We start from the raw sequence: 17,990 nt of genomic DNA, 5'->3' as shown, positions 1-17,990 counted from the left end.
TTGAACTTCCAAAGGCGACTTCATCGCAACTGATTTTTGATCGCATTGAATATATTATCCTTGCCAGGGATCTGTGCCCCTGCGTCATCAACGTACGAATCAAGCAACATCTAACTTGTTGATAATGCCATTTCATTACCGCGCAATTCAAACAAGTTAAAAAGTAATCGTAAACGATTTACATAAAGCGCATTTCCACTTGCATTCATTTCCCATTTGTAAGATGCAACTTCTGTTGAAATCGTAGAAATCCGGCCACAAATATGAAAGATAGCATTGCACATGGGCAATCCATTGTTGACGTGCTACTTCAATTTCAGTTTATGAGAAGAATTTCATTTCAATGCTTTTCTAAATAAGAAAGTTGGAACTGCGCATGCGCAAACCTCAATTTTAAAACTAATGTTAGATTTTCCTTTGTTTCAAGCGCCTAAGTATCAAATTTCACTTAAATAGTTCCATAGATAAAAAAGTTGGCACGGCGCATGCGCAAAATAAAATTTTGAAACTGGCGCTAGATTTTCCTTTATTTCAAGTGCCTATGTATCACATTTCATTTAAATTCTTCCATAAATAAAAAAGTTGGCACTGCGCATGCGCAAAACCAAATTTTGAAATTGGCGTTTGATTTTCCTTTATACCAAGTGCCTATGTATCAAATTTCGTTTAAATTCTTCCATAAATAAAAAACTTGGCACTGCGCATGCGCAAAACCAAATTTTGAAATTGGCGTTTGACTTTCTTTTATCCCAAGTGCCTATGTATCAAATTTCGTTTAAATTCTTCCATAAATAAAAAAGTTGGCACTGCGCATGCGCAAAACCAAATTTTGAAATTGGCGTTTGATTTTCCTTTATTCCAAGTGCTTATGTATCAAATTTCGTTTAAATTCTTCCATAAATAAAAAAGTTGGCACTGCGCATGCGCAAAACCAAATTTTGAAATTGGCGTTTGATTTTCCTTTATCCCAAGTGCCTATGTATCAAATTTCATTCAAATGCTTTTATAAGTAAAAAAGTTTGGAATTGGTTTATAAAATGGTCGAGAGCGAAAAGGGCAGCTTGTGAATGATATCGATTTCGATTCAACTTTGGCATTGCGTATTATATGGCTAAAGCTATGCCATATTGAATTTCATGCAATTCAGTTCATAACTAACGGAGATGTAAAAGCGATCGAACATTTCTAAACAAAGTTATCGTTCATACGGACAGATAGATGGACAGACAGACAAAGGAACAGACGGACAGACCAACCGGCAGGCGACAGATAGCAATGCAAAATTATAAACGATCTCTAGGATGGTTAATAAACGGCAAAAGTGTAAAATTATGGAACATGTAAAAAACGGTTTTTTGTTTTTTTTACAATAACTTTTTTTGTAAGCGGTACAGAAAAAATTCCTTCCTTGGTAAAAGACTCGACACCATAACGAACCAAATAGCGAAAAAAGTAGAACAATAGCTCTTAAGATAAAAAACTAGTAGCGTCGCAAAGTTAGCGGACGGACGGACGGACTGACGGACGGACGGACGGACAAAGTGGCCACAATAGCGCATTTTTTTTTTATTTTTGTGGAAATGCGCTAACAAGGATAGATCATAAATAAAGTGCATTTCACGCGTTCGACGTACGCTATTAATGGATTCAATGCGGTGAAAAGAGAACACCGATGAAAATAAGGTGGCTCCTGTTTCTCATGTTTATAAAATTGGATACTCATTTGACTAGCTACGTGATTGTTTTGTTGACCGACATACATAACCTCTCATTTCGTTGATCTGTCACTGCATTTTGTTTGATTCTTTCCATTTACCTTTTTTCCGCTTTTATTACATAGTGTCGACAACAGTTCTTTTTAGAACTATTTTGTGTGTGAGTTATTTTACCTACTTCATACACCTACCTATTTTTTGTACCGATTGGCAAGATGAAGATTTAAAAAGTGTGCGAAAACCTGCAGGTTACGATGGGAAAAGATTTATTATTGTCCATGCTGGTACAAGCACCGGGTTTATACAGAACGCTTCTCTTTTATTTGTCTCGAAGTCGTTGAAAGAGGACTATCATGGGGAAATGAATGGAGATCTCTTTAAGAAATGGCTTATCAATAATCTGTTAAACAACTTGGAAAAGCCTTCGTTAATTGTCATCGATAATGCACCATACCACTCTACATTAGTAGAGAAACTGCCCACATCGTCTTGGACTAAAGGTGATATGGTTGCTGGGTTGACCAGAAGAAATATTCCTTTTGATTCTACACTCTTCAAGCCCGAGCTGTATTCATTTATAAAATCGTTAGGAATCCAAAAACAATATGAGGTCGACAACATCATTAGGAACCATGGACATGATGTTTTACGATTACCACCCTACCACTGCGAATTTAATGCTATCGAGTTGGTGTGGGCACATGCTAAAAGTTATTACGATAAACATATTGGACGAGACGGCTACAGTGACCACAGTGTAATTTCTATGTGGAACGAGGCACTGCAACAATGTGACGAAACGTTTTGGGCCAATTGTGTGCGACACACAGAAGACGTTATAAAGGCGTGGTATAAACGAGAAGAAGTATTAGATTTCACTGTAAACGAAATGATAATTAATATTGGTAATTGCTCCGAAAGTTCAGATTACGATTCGGATACGGATTAGTTTATTACTGAAATGTTATTAACACACTGATGTAACAATATACATGTACTGACATGAGATTTTTTTTTAATTCTTGAGCCTTATACAGATTTTACTGGGCATATCAAGAAATTACACTCGATGAGTCAATCAACTTATTTGGGTGCTTGAAATTTCACTTCTTACTGCCCAAACTCTACAAGATTCATTTTTAAACTATCAATTATAGTAAAATTGTAGTTGTTTCTTACATCAGCGTTGCATAAAACATGACACTGTTTTGATTATTAGTTTAATTAGAGTAAGGCAATTTCTTGGATATTTACAAATTAGGCGCAGATTAAGATATTTTGCCGACCATTAATTGAGCTTTACAAATTCGTCAGATAATTCACAGCATAACAAAACTTCGTAATGTCAATAAGATTTTTAGCGCCGCTGCCGCCATCTCTGAGCATACATTATCATTCAAGGATATTATACATAATAATTATTACGGACATAATTTGACTAGCTTTTTTCCAGAGACCTTTTTTCATATTACACCATAAAATATAAATGATGACGCAGGGCCACAGATCCCTGGCAAGGATAGTATGTATGTTATGGTCAGACAATGGAAATAAAATCCAAAATGGCGACTATGATTCAAAATGGCTACCTGTATTGGCTGTATTTTGTATTTGCTACACTTTTCTTCATACACATCACACAAAAGCCATGAGCAGAACACGGGTTATCCCAGTTTCATTGCACGACTGGTAAATGTCAATCAATAACTTTAGAATTCATTTAAAATTCTGATGAGCTTTCCACAAAAAAAATCACCTTTGGCACAACGGGGACTCCCTCTCATGTCAAAAAATACTAAAGGAGCATCCATAACTTTAATTAGATCTAACTCGAGGGCAGAATAGGAAGTAAGGGTTCAAAACTTCATTTTTTGGTGCATCACAATGCACATTTTAAAAATAAAAATAAATAAGCTGATATTCAGGAAAAAAAATACGAGTTTCTAGCCAATGAACTTTCTAGTCTGTACCTAATATATAGGCTGATTCAAATTCGCGGGTCACCATGGGGCATGGGGATCTCGAAAACTGTAAGGGATGCATAGGTAGGTAATTTAAATTTGGCAAAGTTGCGTATTTTGATGCTTAATAAAATGCAGTTTAGAAACTGAAAAAATTCCGACTACTTTCGGAGCTATCCTGAAAAAAGGAAATTTTTGAAAATCGTTTTTATTGTTTACCGAAATTATTGCAAACAAATATTTCAAAATAAATGACACATTATTACGACCACTTTTTTCACTCTACAAGATGCTAGGTTTAAATTTTAAGTCTGACGTTTTGTCTCCGGTTAACTATGAACTTTGTTTTTAGCGTATTTTCCACAAAGTGAAAAATCGCTATTGGCTGCACTTTGACGTCCGTCCGTCACAGGTACTCCTTCTAAACCACTGAACGGATTTTGGCGATATAGGACTCATTTGAAAGGGCTTGGTCCAAGGATTCCGTGCATACCCATAATTTTTGGTTTTGCGCATGCGCAGTGTCAAAAATTTGGTTTAACGCATGTGCGATGCTAACTTTTTTATTTATGAAGATATTTAAATGAAATTTGATACATAGGCATTTGGCATAAAGACGGTCTTAAAATTTGATTTTGCGCATGCGCAATGGCAACTTTATTATTTATGAAAGCAGTTAAATGAAATATCATATGTAGACCGGTTTCAAAATTACTGTTTACGCATGCTGTATGTTTTATTTATGAAGGTATTCAAATTTCAAAACGGCATTTTGTTAAGCATCAAAATACGCAACTTTGCCAAATTAAAACTACCTACCTATCTACCCTGAAATTTATTCTTGTCTAGCGCAAAAGTGGGTATCTATTATTAAAGGTTTGTAACATGCGTAACTTTCAAAATCCACAACAATTGCCCCCTCTTACAGATGGTCACTATAATCTCACTATTCTATTCTTTACACTGTGGATTTTCGTACAGTAAAAGTCGCGATAATTCGAGGTTCCGTGCAGATCCAAAAGAAAAAAAAACTTGAAAACTCAAAACCTGACTTTATTTTCATGTAATCGTGGTGCGCCTGCGCTACTCATCCCAGTTTTGCAAAACCCGAGGTACTACTAGCTCTAATGGACAAATTTCATAATGATAAATGATAATACAATATTTTACCTAATTATAGATAAAACTAATAAACTAGTAAACAAAATTTTAAAATCTGTCAATAAATGAGAAATACATTATTTAAGCTCTGTATTCAGTGCGCAAAACGGTAGTGGTTATTGCCTGTGACGTCATTTGACCTAATCGAGCGCGGCCGTTACCGTAGAAACGGTGGGGTGCAACAATAATGTACTCAAATGAATGAATGGTCATCATATGCGAAAAGGTGAAGTGACGTCACACGCTGAATCGAAATTATTTTTCCAAGTGCAACTATAGTCTTTTAACTTTTTCATTTCTGAAGGTATTTTAATGATTCTTTCGCATTTTTGTTTCATTTTACTTAAATTTTCATAATCAATTTACAACAAAAAACTGGACACTTCGTCATTACCTCGAATTATCGAGACTTTACTGTATTGCATTACCAAGACCCGATATCACTTCCATTAACCAATTTGGGTACTCACCTTCACTATTCTGGGAACAGAATTTTCATCACACTTCAACAAAATTTCTGACCGGAAAAAATCTATAAACAACAAATTATATATAACGACTTTGAAATTATTGTTCAAATTACCATCAAGACACATTCTACTTCTGTAGATTAATCGAACTGACGACTCTACATCGTCAATTTTCGTAAGTGGGCAGAGATGAACTTCTGGTCCCATACTTAAGCCGTCTTTGCAAACTAATCCATTGCAATCTCCCTTTCGATCAAAATTAAAAACATACAATGAATTATTCGACATGGAAAAGATCTACAACGTACTCCAGATATTTAGGCATGGAAGTTTATTAGCACTTACTTTCAAATTTCCTAGACTGTTCAAGCTGAAGTGATTCAGTTCTGGTATTGTACAATCTTGATTTTCAGTTTGACTTACAATTTCAGGTTTACTGCTAATAATTTCATTGCTCTTCAATATTAGATCTTTACTACAAACATGTTGAGTCTTTAAATCTGCATACTGTGTACAATTTGTAATTTCTCCAACTTCAAACTTATTGATGGAATAGGTCGGTTCACAGCTTACACTAATATTTACAAAGTTTACTATATTGTCAGTGCACGACCTGTTGAATAAAGAATACAAAATTGATGGTCCATTTGAAGAGCTTGCTAATTGAAAATCTGTATCCAATGTAGTACAATTTAAACCTAAAAAATAAATTAGTTTATTGAGTTATAATAAAGCAAGTCATTTATAAAATAAAATAGAACAGTTCTACAAGTATCGATCCCAACACATGGCACATTACTCACTCTTGATATGAATATGCAGCCAAAATGGAAATATTGGCCCGTATTAATAAAAGTAAACAAATGCTTATACTTGCAAAATTCAAAGTAAATACAGGCCGTTCGTCCTAAGGTGGCGAACGGTCGTTGTGCGCAGTGGTTCAGATTCAAATTTAAACTTGCAACGCACCAGTGGCGTCTGCAAAGCATTTTTACTTTAGGTAGCAAGTACTTAAATTGTTTTGTATTGTTTCTCAGGAAATTAATGCCCTCAAATGGATAATAATTATGCAAGACTGACACTTTTACTCATTGTGATAATGATAACTTGATGCCTTGTTTTCGAAAGTAATATCAAAAAAAAAAGGGTCGCCGGCACTGGTGCCTGCAAAAGCAGAGCTCCGGATCTCTAACGGACTCTCGGGATGCGCTGGTTTCCGCCACCTTAGGACTAACGGCCTGTACTTGTAACTGCCCCTTCATACTGGTCTGTTTAGCATGGTTTAGCAGCGCTGCAGTGCGTCCTGTCCTGCTGCTCAGCAACGCTGCTAAGTCGCCCAGTGTGAAGGAGCACTTACGAGTATTTACTTTGAATTTTGGAAGTGTAAGCATTTGCTTCCATTTATTCATATGGACCATTATAACACGATCGTTGCAGATATACGAAACGTGGATTTATCAAACTTTGAAATCCCTTTCCAAACTGCACAGAACACCAGGGCTCTCTGCAGCTCGCAAGGTAACAAAAAATTATAACATTCAAAAAGTAGAAAAATGTCCATATAAGTACCTAAGTAATATCAAAAATAATGTGTCACTTACCATTGTTTAAGGTACAATAAGTAAAGGCATTTGAACAGATGGGTACCTTAAAAGTTTCATTATGCCTTTCGAATTTAATTATTGTATTAATCGCAGCCAAATCAAAGCTGAAAATAGATCAATAAGTATATGCTATGTAGGGATTCCAAAAAAAGGGACTTACGTGTTCTTAGTAACAGGATCAGCAAAAATGCACGCAGGTGGAGACCTCATCTTTGGATTAGTTCGATTCTTACCACACGCTTCAGGCGTTCTCCACACAAATTCATGGTTACAGGCTGTCTTGCGTAGAAGCTTTGGACCTTCCTAAACAATGCAATGATTAGGGGAATATTAAATAGTGACATACTTCAAGAGTAGAACATTTAAATCGAATTAGAGATGATCTATCAGAAAAATCGTCAGGGCACAAAGTGCCATGTTTATATTCAACTACCACATCAGCGCCGTCTAGTTTGAGGTCAATATCACTATTAATCATGCCCAATGAGATGTAGCTAAAAATAAAATTTGCTGTCTATCGTAATTATTACGCATTTTTATGCCGTCACATTTAGCACAAATCGCCACATTCAGTTCAAAGGCGAGTCTACATTCACACAGCTGATACTGATTGAGGTTTGAAACAATTGGCACAAACTCTTGAAGAAGAATAAGGTTTAGCTTTTGAACCACAACCACACAAAGGGCAAGCAGTAAATCTTCAACTTTTTCTTAGAAACTGTGCTCTTTTGACAATCTGTCTTTGAAGTATTCACATACTCTCCTACCAGCAGACACATCTAGATTAGACCTTCCATTTCCCCTTTGTAAGTACCCTCTTCTCATGCTACTTTTCGCAAAATATGTGAGGAATTATAACTGATTATCTTAGGGGTCCAATAGTTGATGGAAACAAATTCATTGTGCACCATGATATCACAGTGTTAAAAGATTGCACATAAATTGGTTTACTCAAATTGGTCATGGCCAGTGCTGTACATAGATAAGAGACCAAATAATTCAAAGTTAGTTTAGTTGGACGATATAAATAGATGTTTGATGAAAAAAATTTACTTTTAAGAAGCGTGTAGCGGTAAACGGTTGGGAATTCAAATAAAAGTTGCGAGAATAATAGTTATAGAGCATTTAATGAACTTTCATTTAGTATAGGAACATTTTCCTCGATGAACCGTTTTTAATATACAAGTGGAGTCATTTGATCCCCGGTGGTGCAAGGCGCTTGAAAAATAGAAAAATCAGTTAGGCAAACTGTTCAATAAGGTAAAGAAGAGCAAAGCTACAGCCGATTGGGAGACCTACAAGGTAAACCTAAGGCTATATAAGAAGGATTTTAGACAAGAGGATGGTTCCTACACAAACAACCTCTCAGAAACAGCCAAGGTACTGAGAGACGCCCACTTTCCCGGAGCCACTACAACGCCAGAGGTAACCCCCTTCATTCCCATGGAGAATGACTGGACGGTTGCTAGTCAGATGGTGTATCCGGCGAGGCATACAAATCACCAAGATTGGATGGCAAAAAACCAGTCATCCTGCAATGGCGACTGGATTGTCATCTACCTAGTGAGATATATAAGGGCTGTATCGCTTTCAGATACATACCAAAGATAATACTACACTAGATAAGACACCTCAGTTTTGTCAGCGGGATATGTCGACTCTGTCCGCAGAGAGTGTTTTTACCACAATAGTAGCGATTATTCACTGCATTAGCAGACAATATTAGAACAATGGCTCTTTCTATTGTGTTAGTCAGGCGCAGCCTTGTATAGGCGTATCGCATTCTTTCACTGTTCTTTTTCTGCTCTAATTTAAATTAATAATATACTCCATACTGAACAGTTACAGAAAAATCTGCCGTATTTCTTATAAAGAATGGAAGGTACCTTCAGTTTCCCCCTGACAATCTACCTGTTCCTGTTTACAATTACACAATTTTGACATGTTCGAAAAACGGCTATCGCAATAGCTACCTAGCTCGTGGTAGGAAGCTAAAAAAGTTTTTGACAGTCTTACATCTTTTATGCGCAATGTGAACTAGCAAAATTTTAACGAAATAAAAATAACCGTTTTGCCGAAAAAAAAATTTTAGCTTCTTGTCTTTTGACACAATTTATTTCCCAACAGAAGATCTTTGGAAGAATTTAATAAAAATAAGTTATTTAAAAAAAATCGATGCCGTTATTTTAAAAATCCGACCCAAACGTAGGCAATTAACATGGGAAAAATGTTTTTTTTGTAGATTGTGCTCCCCATGTTCACTTAAAGGTCTTATAATGTTTTCTCATCTTATCACATACAATTAGTTAATTTTCGGTTGCATTTCCCATTATTTCATCAAAAATTTGGAAATAAATGCAATTACCAAAATCATGTAATCCATGACTATTAGTAAGACAAAAAGCAGATTCAAATGTTATTCAATTCTTTAGAAAATTTACAATTGACTCATGGCTTAACATGATTTTGCTAATTGCTAATTTTGTTGAATTTTTTATGAAATTATGAGAAATACACCTGAAAATGAACAAATTCGCTCATTAGATGAGAAAAAAATCTTCTTTCGATTGCATGGGGTCCCTCGGAAGTTAACCTACATGTGGAGCAACAATTTGCAAAAAACATTAATTTTTTAACATGTTAATTGTTTATGTTCGGTTTTGAAATATTCACCAGGTATGTGCCTGAATTCAAAATTTAAGCGCCGGCGTGATTTAGTTTCTCTGGAATAAATTCGAAAAACGGTCAAATTTTGAGAAGAAAAGGTTATAATAGCGAAATGGGTGAAAGTTAAGGGTATGCTATGTTACAAAAAATAAAAAAGTAGTACTCTACAGTACTTTTCAATTTCTCAATAAAATATTCCATTTTTAAAAAAACGGACGCTACTGAAATACAGCACGCCACTGGTGACCAGAAATATTTTAGAAACATTTTTGCTCCTCCATTTTTTCCCGATATCTTTTATGGTAAAGGCACTACGATCCGAGGGGAATGGTTACACCCTGTATAAAGTACAGTCCGATAAAAGTGCGCAATATTCGCAACGTGGCGGAAATTCTCAGAGACGCCTCCACAGATGTTTCCCTTACCTTTAAATGTAATTTAATATATATAATACGTAAAGGAATGTGGGGTAGGTCAAGGAAGAGATAGTATAATGCAGCTCGTGTCGAATACGTACGATTACGACTTCCGATGATAGGCTTAATTGCAAAAGTCCCCTATATCTTCTTTAAGGAATGAAATAAGCGGTTTAGCAACTTGCCCATTTACGGTGTCTATCTACTAGAGTAGTATTATCTTTGATATATAAGATCAATATTTTACTATATGAATGGTTAGACAAAAGTAGGGTTTAATCAGCAAAACAATTGGAAAACTTTTACACTAGGTACAGTAACTTGCCCATTTACAGTGTCTATCTAGTGTAGTATTATCTTTGTACATACCTAAACAATGGAGGAGCATATGGAAATTGTATTTATCCCCAAACCTGGCAAAGGTGATTACTTTACACCTAAAGCACACCGCCCAATCAGTTTGATGTCTTTTCTTCATAACACACTTAAAAGACTGTGTGATAGATACAACACGCATACTCCCCAGGAAGATCTAGAGTCAACCGTGCACTGCGTTGTGGGGCGGATTGTGAGATCGCTGGACTATAAACAGTCCTCACTGGGAATATTCATAGATATAGAAGGGGTTTTGAACAACCTTCGAAACAATAGAGGAGGGGGCGAGGTTAGGCGACTTTTTTTAACTGCAGACAGCAGGGATTAAAGCAATGTTTGCACAACACAAAAATGATGCCGATATAGAATTCAGTTCTTAACAATTTCATGTGTCCATCGGTTTATAAATATTTTACTTTTATTATTTTGCATTGTTTACCATGCGTGGTTCCTATGTATAAATTTATTTAATTGAATAAAAAAGCAATTGCGTGAGTTCAAAAGGGACTTTCTGGCAAAATCAGCGCGCAATTGAGACTTCGGAGATCATCCCCGCCCGAAGATAAGACCTATATACTCTGATATGAAGCAATATGTCTGGTGGCCAGACTCTCCACTGTAGCACTTCTTAAATCATGTACTTACAAAGTCTTCTGTGCCTTGTTTGCACAGACGCGATGGGAATAATTCCCACATCCGTCATGGAGGTTCTTCTGGATCTGTCTCCACTAGATCTCGATGTGAGAGAGCAAGCCACTCTGGCATCCTTGCGTCAGAAAAATAAGGGGTTGTTGAATAGCAGAGGTACCGAGGGGGGCCATTCTGGAATTCTTGGCGCCGCCGGGGGGTTAAGCAATTGCTTATCCTAGAAGGATAATCGGACTCACTCACTCCTCAATTCATATTAGGGAAAATTCGCCACATCTTGGTACACCCAAAAACCTAGATAAAGCTGTTGGTACCATCTTTCTATGAGTTATAGTTCCTCAAACATAAGTGATAAGGCTGTAGGACAGGGGTGATTGGTTACAACTTATTTTTTGTCCGTCAGCTTCCACACTTACAGCACCACCTTTTAATGTGGGATATTATACTTTTTAAAAAAATTAACATTTTTAGTCAATTAGTCGCGCAGGCCAAGACCCAACGTTTCAACACATCCACAAATCTAGTTTTTTAATCGGTTTATGTACGTAATTTGTTTGAAATATTTTAACAAATAAGGAACCTAGAACACGACACGCAGGCGCCTAATTTTTTTCGACAAAGATCTTTGTTTTCATCCACCCTATTATTAAAACCTATTAAACAAAATAAACTTACTGAGATCTCAAACAGTCAGACGAACAGACTTATGCAATTCGCGCTGGTATTAGTGCTTTTTTTTATTAAACATAAATTAAATAAGTATTACCAGAGTAAATACAATTGTATTTCCTCTATGGTATTACTTTTCTCAACTTCGCCTCCTCCAGCTTTCCTTCCCTATAATACAAAAACAGGTTAAAAATTACACAATCCTAAAGTTTACAACTTTTCGAGAATCATTTTAGGCGTTTGATTTATTTGGCACAAAAATGTTTGGTCTTCCTCACTACCCATTTTTAGCGCATTTTTGGAAAACAATACGCTATTATATTCGTTATGGCTGGCTGGCTGGCTGTTCGGCTGAGATCTCAGTAATTAGTCTATTTTGAGTTAGATTACTCGTGAGATCGACAATTTTAAACTTTGCTAATGAAATACTGATCTGTGTGTATTAGTATTACGCAGACGACTTCCATTTATCTTCTCTGAAAAGCTTTATCCGTTCCAGCCAGATGTGACAGAAAAAATTAACCAAAACAGTTGGCAACACAGTGTTGTAGGTCAAACAAGGTAAACTATAAGGACTTGCAACAGTATGAATGCGGTGTGAATGTAGACCATTTCAAGCTATTTCAGAGATGGTGTTCATACTGAATTAGTTCATAATCCGTATATACTTAAATCAGCATAGGCAATATGAGAATATGAGAACAAAAATGTGTAAAATCTGACTTGTGTATTTGAGAAATATTGTTATATAGGTAAGTATACTAACCTCTTTTTCTCGTGCATTTCAGTCAAATTTTTCATACAAATACCTGCATATGCGGTACATTGCGCATTATTCGTTCTAACAACAGACCTGCATAAATTTAAACTGTATAGCAAACCTGCTTGTTTGATTTCATAATTGGCATCATGTCGCATTAAAGGCGAAAGATCATACAACCAGTTTCCGTTATACAACTTACAATCGAAGAAAGACATAGGTGAGCAGGCAGTTGGAGTGTTTACAGTGATCTCATAGTCACAGAAATCTCTAATCTGAAACAACCATATCTAATAAACAAATTTTTTTTTAATAAACTCGTACAATTTTGACTTGCACTTGCCCACCAGGGGTTGCAAACTGATTACATCTAAAGTTAATTTTTAATTCCGACATTTTTCCAGAGCATTTATCACCCTTCATAATGGTCGATATTATTTCATTATTCTTAACCAGTGTTAGATTTGTTCTTCCTAAAAGTAACTATCTAAGCATTAATTAAAAGAAGTAAATTACTCACCTAAGACATGCTCCGTGTTGCCATTCACCAAACAAACGGCTGCTGTATGATTGTTACAACGTTTATTTAGCGGGCCGCATAAATTAAAACGTAAAAATGAATTTGGGGACAAAGTGTGGGTCCTATCCTGATACTGGCGCATTGGGTTCAAATTGATTGGTCCGGTCATGTCAGTTACTCTACAATCATCCCCTATTGGTAGCTAAAATGAAAATACAAAAAATGGATACATCATGTTTGCTTAACTTACATTTTTGGCGCAAGCAATTGGAGTATACCACTTTATTTTATAGACACATTCATCAATTATATCATGCACTATAGGACCATCTTCCTGAATTTTACATATAAACTCAATTTCAGTGCTGTAGCTCCTTTCAGTACCATTTACGAAACATGCACTGCCATCTATAAACAGTTTTTATTTCAATTAAACACGAAAAGAAAACAATCCAAAACAAAACAAAAAGTATTTTATACATAAAATGTGATCGAGTTCAGTCAAGGCTGCTCTACAAAGTCAACCCACTACACACATCCAAGCAAGCATTTGACACTAAGAACTACGCCCAGCTTTTTTAGCTAGCGCCAATATGAACTTACCAGTAAAACTTGTAATAACCGTATCATGAGCAGTGACTTGAATATTTTTCTGAATGCTACCCAAATTAATTGCTCCACCTTTCATAAGACACACTTGAGAATGTTGCTCTAAAAAATGCAAAAAGTGCAACTTCATACAGCCTATCATTTATCAACTCACTTGCGCACTCAGTTGTAGAGTCTGAAAACCGTAAAGGACCACACATACTGATGTCTATTCTGCCACCAGTAACATTTTTGACGTTCCATCCATTACCACCTCGATATAATCGCCTCAAATCGTACAAAAAATTATCATTAGCTGGATCTCGTATCTACAAACAACAAGACCCAAAGTTTTCTACCATCTACCTTTTCAAATAAACACTTACCAAGCAGTTGATTGGTAACTTAACACAGGCAACTGATGACTCTGCACTGAAACTATAACGTTTCCCTTTTTGCTGAGGTTTTACGTAAACTAAATTCGTTAATCCAGTCGCTTTCCAATTGCATTTAAGATTAAGTCTAAATTCTAGCCTGAACCGCCTATATTCATTGGTATGGCCTTGGATTAAGAGACTTCCCTCCTTGAGGAGTAAACGTTGGCTACTAACATCTGATATTGCAGTTGACCGGCCATCATCCAGCAACTGACATATTGATACGTCTGGATCACATTTAGGAGATTTTTTGCACACATTTAAGCTAAATTTCATTTTCGGTTCAGGATGTTCTACAATTGTTTCTATATTTTTTAGTGATCTCATGTCAATAAAGTGGCCATTTTTTTTTAAAGTACATGGCGGTTCGTATTCGGGATCAGGAATTTCGATTTTTAGTTCACACTCGCTCATGAATTTAAATTTTGGTTCCAGCTAAAAAAACCTTTTCATTATTCTATCTACATTGTTGAATTGGTATATTAAGTCCTGTCACAATGATATTTTCAAATACAGGCTGATTCAAATTCAAGGGCCACCATGGGGATCTCGGAAACTGTAAGAGATAGGAGGGTAGTTTAAATTTGACAAAGTTGCGTATTTTGATGCTTAACAAAGTGATTTTCGGAGATATCCGGAAAAAAAGCAAAATTTTGCAAAATCGTTTTTGTTTTTACTGAAATTATATGAAAAAATTTTTCAAAATAAATAAAATTATTATGGCCACTTTTTTCCCTCTACAAGATGCTAGTCTCCGGTTAACCATCATCAACTTTGGTTTTTCTTATGGAAGTAATTTTTACTTTTTGTGTCATTTGATAGATTTTTTTCTGATCTTAATAATATAAACACAATTTTTTTAAATTGTTAAAATGTCTTCTTTTTTGAATAGAAAACTTTGTCTGGGGCAGTGTATGTACACACTTTTTTGCGTTTTTACGAATTAGTACGCTATTTCTGATCAAAGATAGTGACGTTTGCATTTTTAAATTCAGAAAAAAATTCTAAATTCTCTATCAAATGACACAAAAAGTAAAAATTACTTCCATAAGAAAAAACAAAGTTGATGATGGTTAACTGGAGACAAAACGTAACAGTTGAAATTTAAAAGTAGTATATTGTAGAGGGAAAAAAGTGGCCATAATAATTTGCCTTTTATTTCAAAATATCTTTTTAAATAACTTCATAAAAATTAAAACGATTTTGCAAAATTTCGCGTTTTTTCCCGGATATCTCAGAAAGTAGTCGGAATTTTTTCAGTTTCAAAACTGCATTTTGTTAAGCATCAAAATACGCAACTTTGCCAAATTTAAACTACTCACCTATCTCTTCGAGTTCCCGAGATCCCCATGGTGGCCCTCGAATTTTTTGAATCAGCCTGTATAGTGGTTTTTAAAAAAAAGCTCGCTGCAGAATAATCAAAAATATAGTTTCTCAATAGCTTTCCGATATTTATAATCCTTTTAGATAATTACATTAACCAAATAAGTTCTTACAGAAATATCCGGATATCTACTAAACTCAATGATAGTCGTAAACCTTTCCTCGCCATCGCAAAATTCTCCATTAATCGACTTGAAAATATTTGCTTCGGTATCTGAAATAATAAAAATTATAATTGGGCTATTGTATTCATGTGTTATTTCTACGCAAAGTCTGCGTAGATACGCGGACAACCATAGCGCATTTTCATACGTATCGTAGCGAATATCGGGTCGCCATCAAGTGGATAAGAGATTTGTCACCGGCGCGGCGACAAGGAATGAAAGCGGATGCGACGCATTCTTTTCATAAGTATCATACGTCTTCTAGACTCTTCGAGAACATTCCATAATTTTTCTAGAAACTTTTCATACTATATAAGCAAGTTGAAGCGTGTTAGTTATAGTTCTAATATCGATGCCGAAATGATTATTAGTGAAGTTCGCGTTCGTAGGTGATAAATAATATTTAACTGTTTAACTGTTATAAATTCATTAGTAATTAATTGTAAACAATCACGTAATTATGTATGTTATTGTATATTAGTATATTGCCCCTGTCGATGAATTTAAAATACATTTGGGAAAGACAGAGATTCTTATTTATACTACATCCCAAATAAGAAAATTTTGATTTTTTGATGTATTTTGCCTATGGCGCATTAAGAACTTTTGTTTAGAATTTAATAAGCCGTCATGTGGAGTAATAATATACAGGGAGTTCCATATACAAAATGTTTGCTAATATTTAAAAAATACGACGTTGTTTTGTTTTTCTGTATATAAAAAGTCAGAAAGGCCAAAAAGAGGAAGAGAAGTAAACTTTCTCAGCCTATTTACCTGCTCCCAGCAACGAAACAATACTTCGGTGTTTGAATATAATCAGTGAAATGAAACATTTGATGTACATACCTATAAAATAATTCTTTTTTCAAATTTGTATCCTTAACAATGAACTAGCTGTAACAGAGTACAAAATATAGCGTATAATAATAATATCGTATATTGTGTAAATAAAGCATTCAGTTTTATACCACAGGACTAAAGTTCGTTCTAATCCCTCGGGTGCTTGTTGCCATCAACTATGTTTGGGACAACAAACAACCACATGAAACAGTGAAACAAATTTAAACAAGTATAAATTGTGCACAACTCCTGTGCAGATAAATCGCATTTTTCTTTAACCGGAATAGCTTAAGTTTTGACATCACCAATGGATATATTTCTTGCAGACGTCTCAATCGCCCTTTGTGAGTACCCTCTTCCGAAATCCGTTCTTGAGGTATAAGGGAATATACCCGATCACGATAAGATGTCAAGGAGGAGGGCTATGGTTGGTAATTCTTTCATTGAGACCTTTCATTAGAGTACCATGAAGGATAAAACTAGTTCTACTCCCCCCCCCCCCCCTCCACCATGTACTTTAATAAGAGGACAGAAAGAAGGGCAGTAGTTGGTAGAAAACGGTTCCTTTCGTTGAGACCTTTAATTATAATACAATGAGAGATCAAATTAATTTCTTACCACCCCCACACCCCCCCCTCAGGCTCCGCCGCTCACTGATCTCGAAAAAGAGTCGCATGGAAAAGTTATAGTTTGTACAAACCAATTTATTTCAATGAGACCTTTCATTAGAATACCATGAAGGGTAACTTAGCACTACTAAAGGTATGCGTATGCAAAATCGGAGACCAATTGGTTGTCGTATGTAAAAGCTATGATAATTCGTGGGGGGGGGAGGGGGCCTTTACTCTAGGACCATTCCCCTAGAAGTAATTCAAAACGGTAGAAGTGGGCCCGGACGGACGGACGGACAAAACGCAAACAATAGCACATTTTTTTTAATTCTTAAAAAATGCGCTAAAAATAAATTATGGGATCCTTCTACTTCTTCATATTCTGATACTGTAAATATATGAAATCGCTGAAATTCTATATGTAGGTAGACCACGGTGTAACTATCTTATACCGTGATGTAGACTAAACATTCTTTATGGGAGATGTGTTAAATGTTAAAGAAATAAAAGAATGCACTGATACGGTATAGATCAAGTACCTACTTATCTGTGTTTATATTAATTAGTTTAATATTGTAGGCTGATCGCTAATAGGGTCATCATATGAAACGCCATTGTATCTTTTAATAACCGATCCATTTCAGAAAGAAAAGTATTTATAAATTATAAACAATTGAGTAGTTTGAAGTAAAATTGCTATTTCATTAACAATAATTATCATGTTGACTTATATAATTGTACATTTTACATGATCTATAGTGGAATTCACATTTAGATGGCAGCATCACAGAGATACAGTTACGTGAGAACGTTGCCAACATCTATCAGTATCACTTTTCCTACGTCGTTTAACCAAGAACGGAAAAACCAATATTTTTGCGAGAAAGAAACATTTGCCTTTTAATCCAAAAAAATCTACCCGCAGTATTGAATTTTGATTTTTGTTTGGAACACACAAACTTGAAAAGTGAACGCCATTGCTAATGAACACAAAACTTTTC

At 35.4% G+C, this 17,990-nt stretch overlaps 1 protein-coding gene across 3 annotated transcripts in view; it reads right to left on the bottom strand.

The window, feature by feature from the left end:
- LOC116179842 (cation-independent mannose-6-phosphate receptor-like) overlaps nucleotides 1-17,990 on the bottom strand; it is a 46,063-nt gene that overhangs the window by 9,950 nt on the left and 18,123 nt on the right. For all 3 annotated transcript variants that reach the window (XM_031499692.1, XM_031499694.1, XM_031499693.1), the window contains 14 exons: nucleotides 15,488-15,588; nucleotides 13,941-14,426; nucleotides 13,730-13,883; nucleotides 13,570-13,677; nucleotides 13,217-13,374; nucleotides 12,967-13,168; nucleotides 12,771-12,919; nucleotides 12,453-12,721; nucleotides 7,258-7,405; nucleotides 7,072-7,214; nucleotides 6,909-7,015; nucleotides 5,653-6,005; nucleotides 5,421-5,604; nucleotides 5,308-5,369 (listed from right to left, as the gene is read on the bottom strand). In XM_031499692.1, coding sequence (XP_031355552.1) covers nucleotides 5,308-5,369; nucleotides 5,421-5,604; nucleotides 5,653-6,005; nucleotides 6,909-7,015; nucleotides 7,072-7,214; nucleotides 7,258-7,405; nucleotides 12,453-12,721; nucleotides 12,771-12,919; nucleotides 12,967-13,168; nucleotides 13,217-13,374; nucleotides 13,570-13,677; nucleotides 13,730-13,883; nucleotides 13,941-14,426; nucleotides 15,488-15,588 — 2,624 coding nt within the window. The remainder of the gene's footprint in view (nucleotides 1-5,307; nucleotides 5,370-5,420; nucleotides 5,605-5,652; nucleotides 6,006-6,908; nucleotides 7,016-7,071; nucleotides 7,215-7,257; nucleotides 7,406-12,452; nucleotides 12,722-12,770; nucleotides 12,920-12,966; nucleotides 13,169-13,216; nucleotides 13,375-13,569; nucleotides 13,678-13,729; nucleotides 13,884-13,940; nucleotides 14,427-15,487; nucleotides 15,589-17,990) is intronic.

This window comes from Photinus pyralis, unplaced genomic scaffold, assembly GCF_008802855.1.
Source record: "Photinus pyralis isolate 1611_PpyrPB1 unplaced genomic scaffold, Ppyr1.3 Ppyr1.4_LG8, whole genome shotgun sequence".
NCBI lineage: Eukaryota > Metazoa > Arthropoda > Insecta > Coleoptera > Lampyridae > Photinus > Photinus pyralis.
This window is presented reverse-complemented; position numbering and strand designations above follow the sequence as displayed.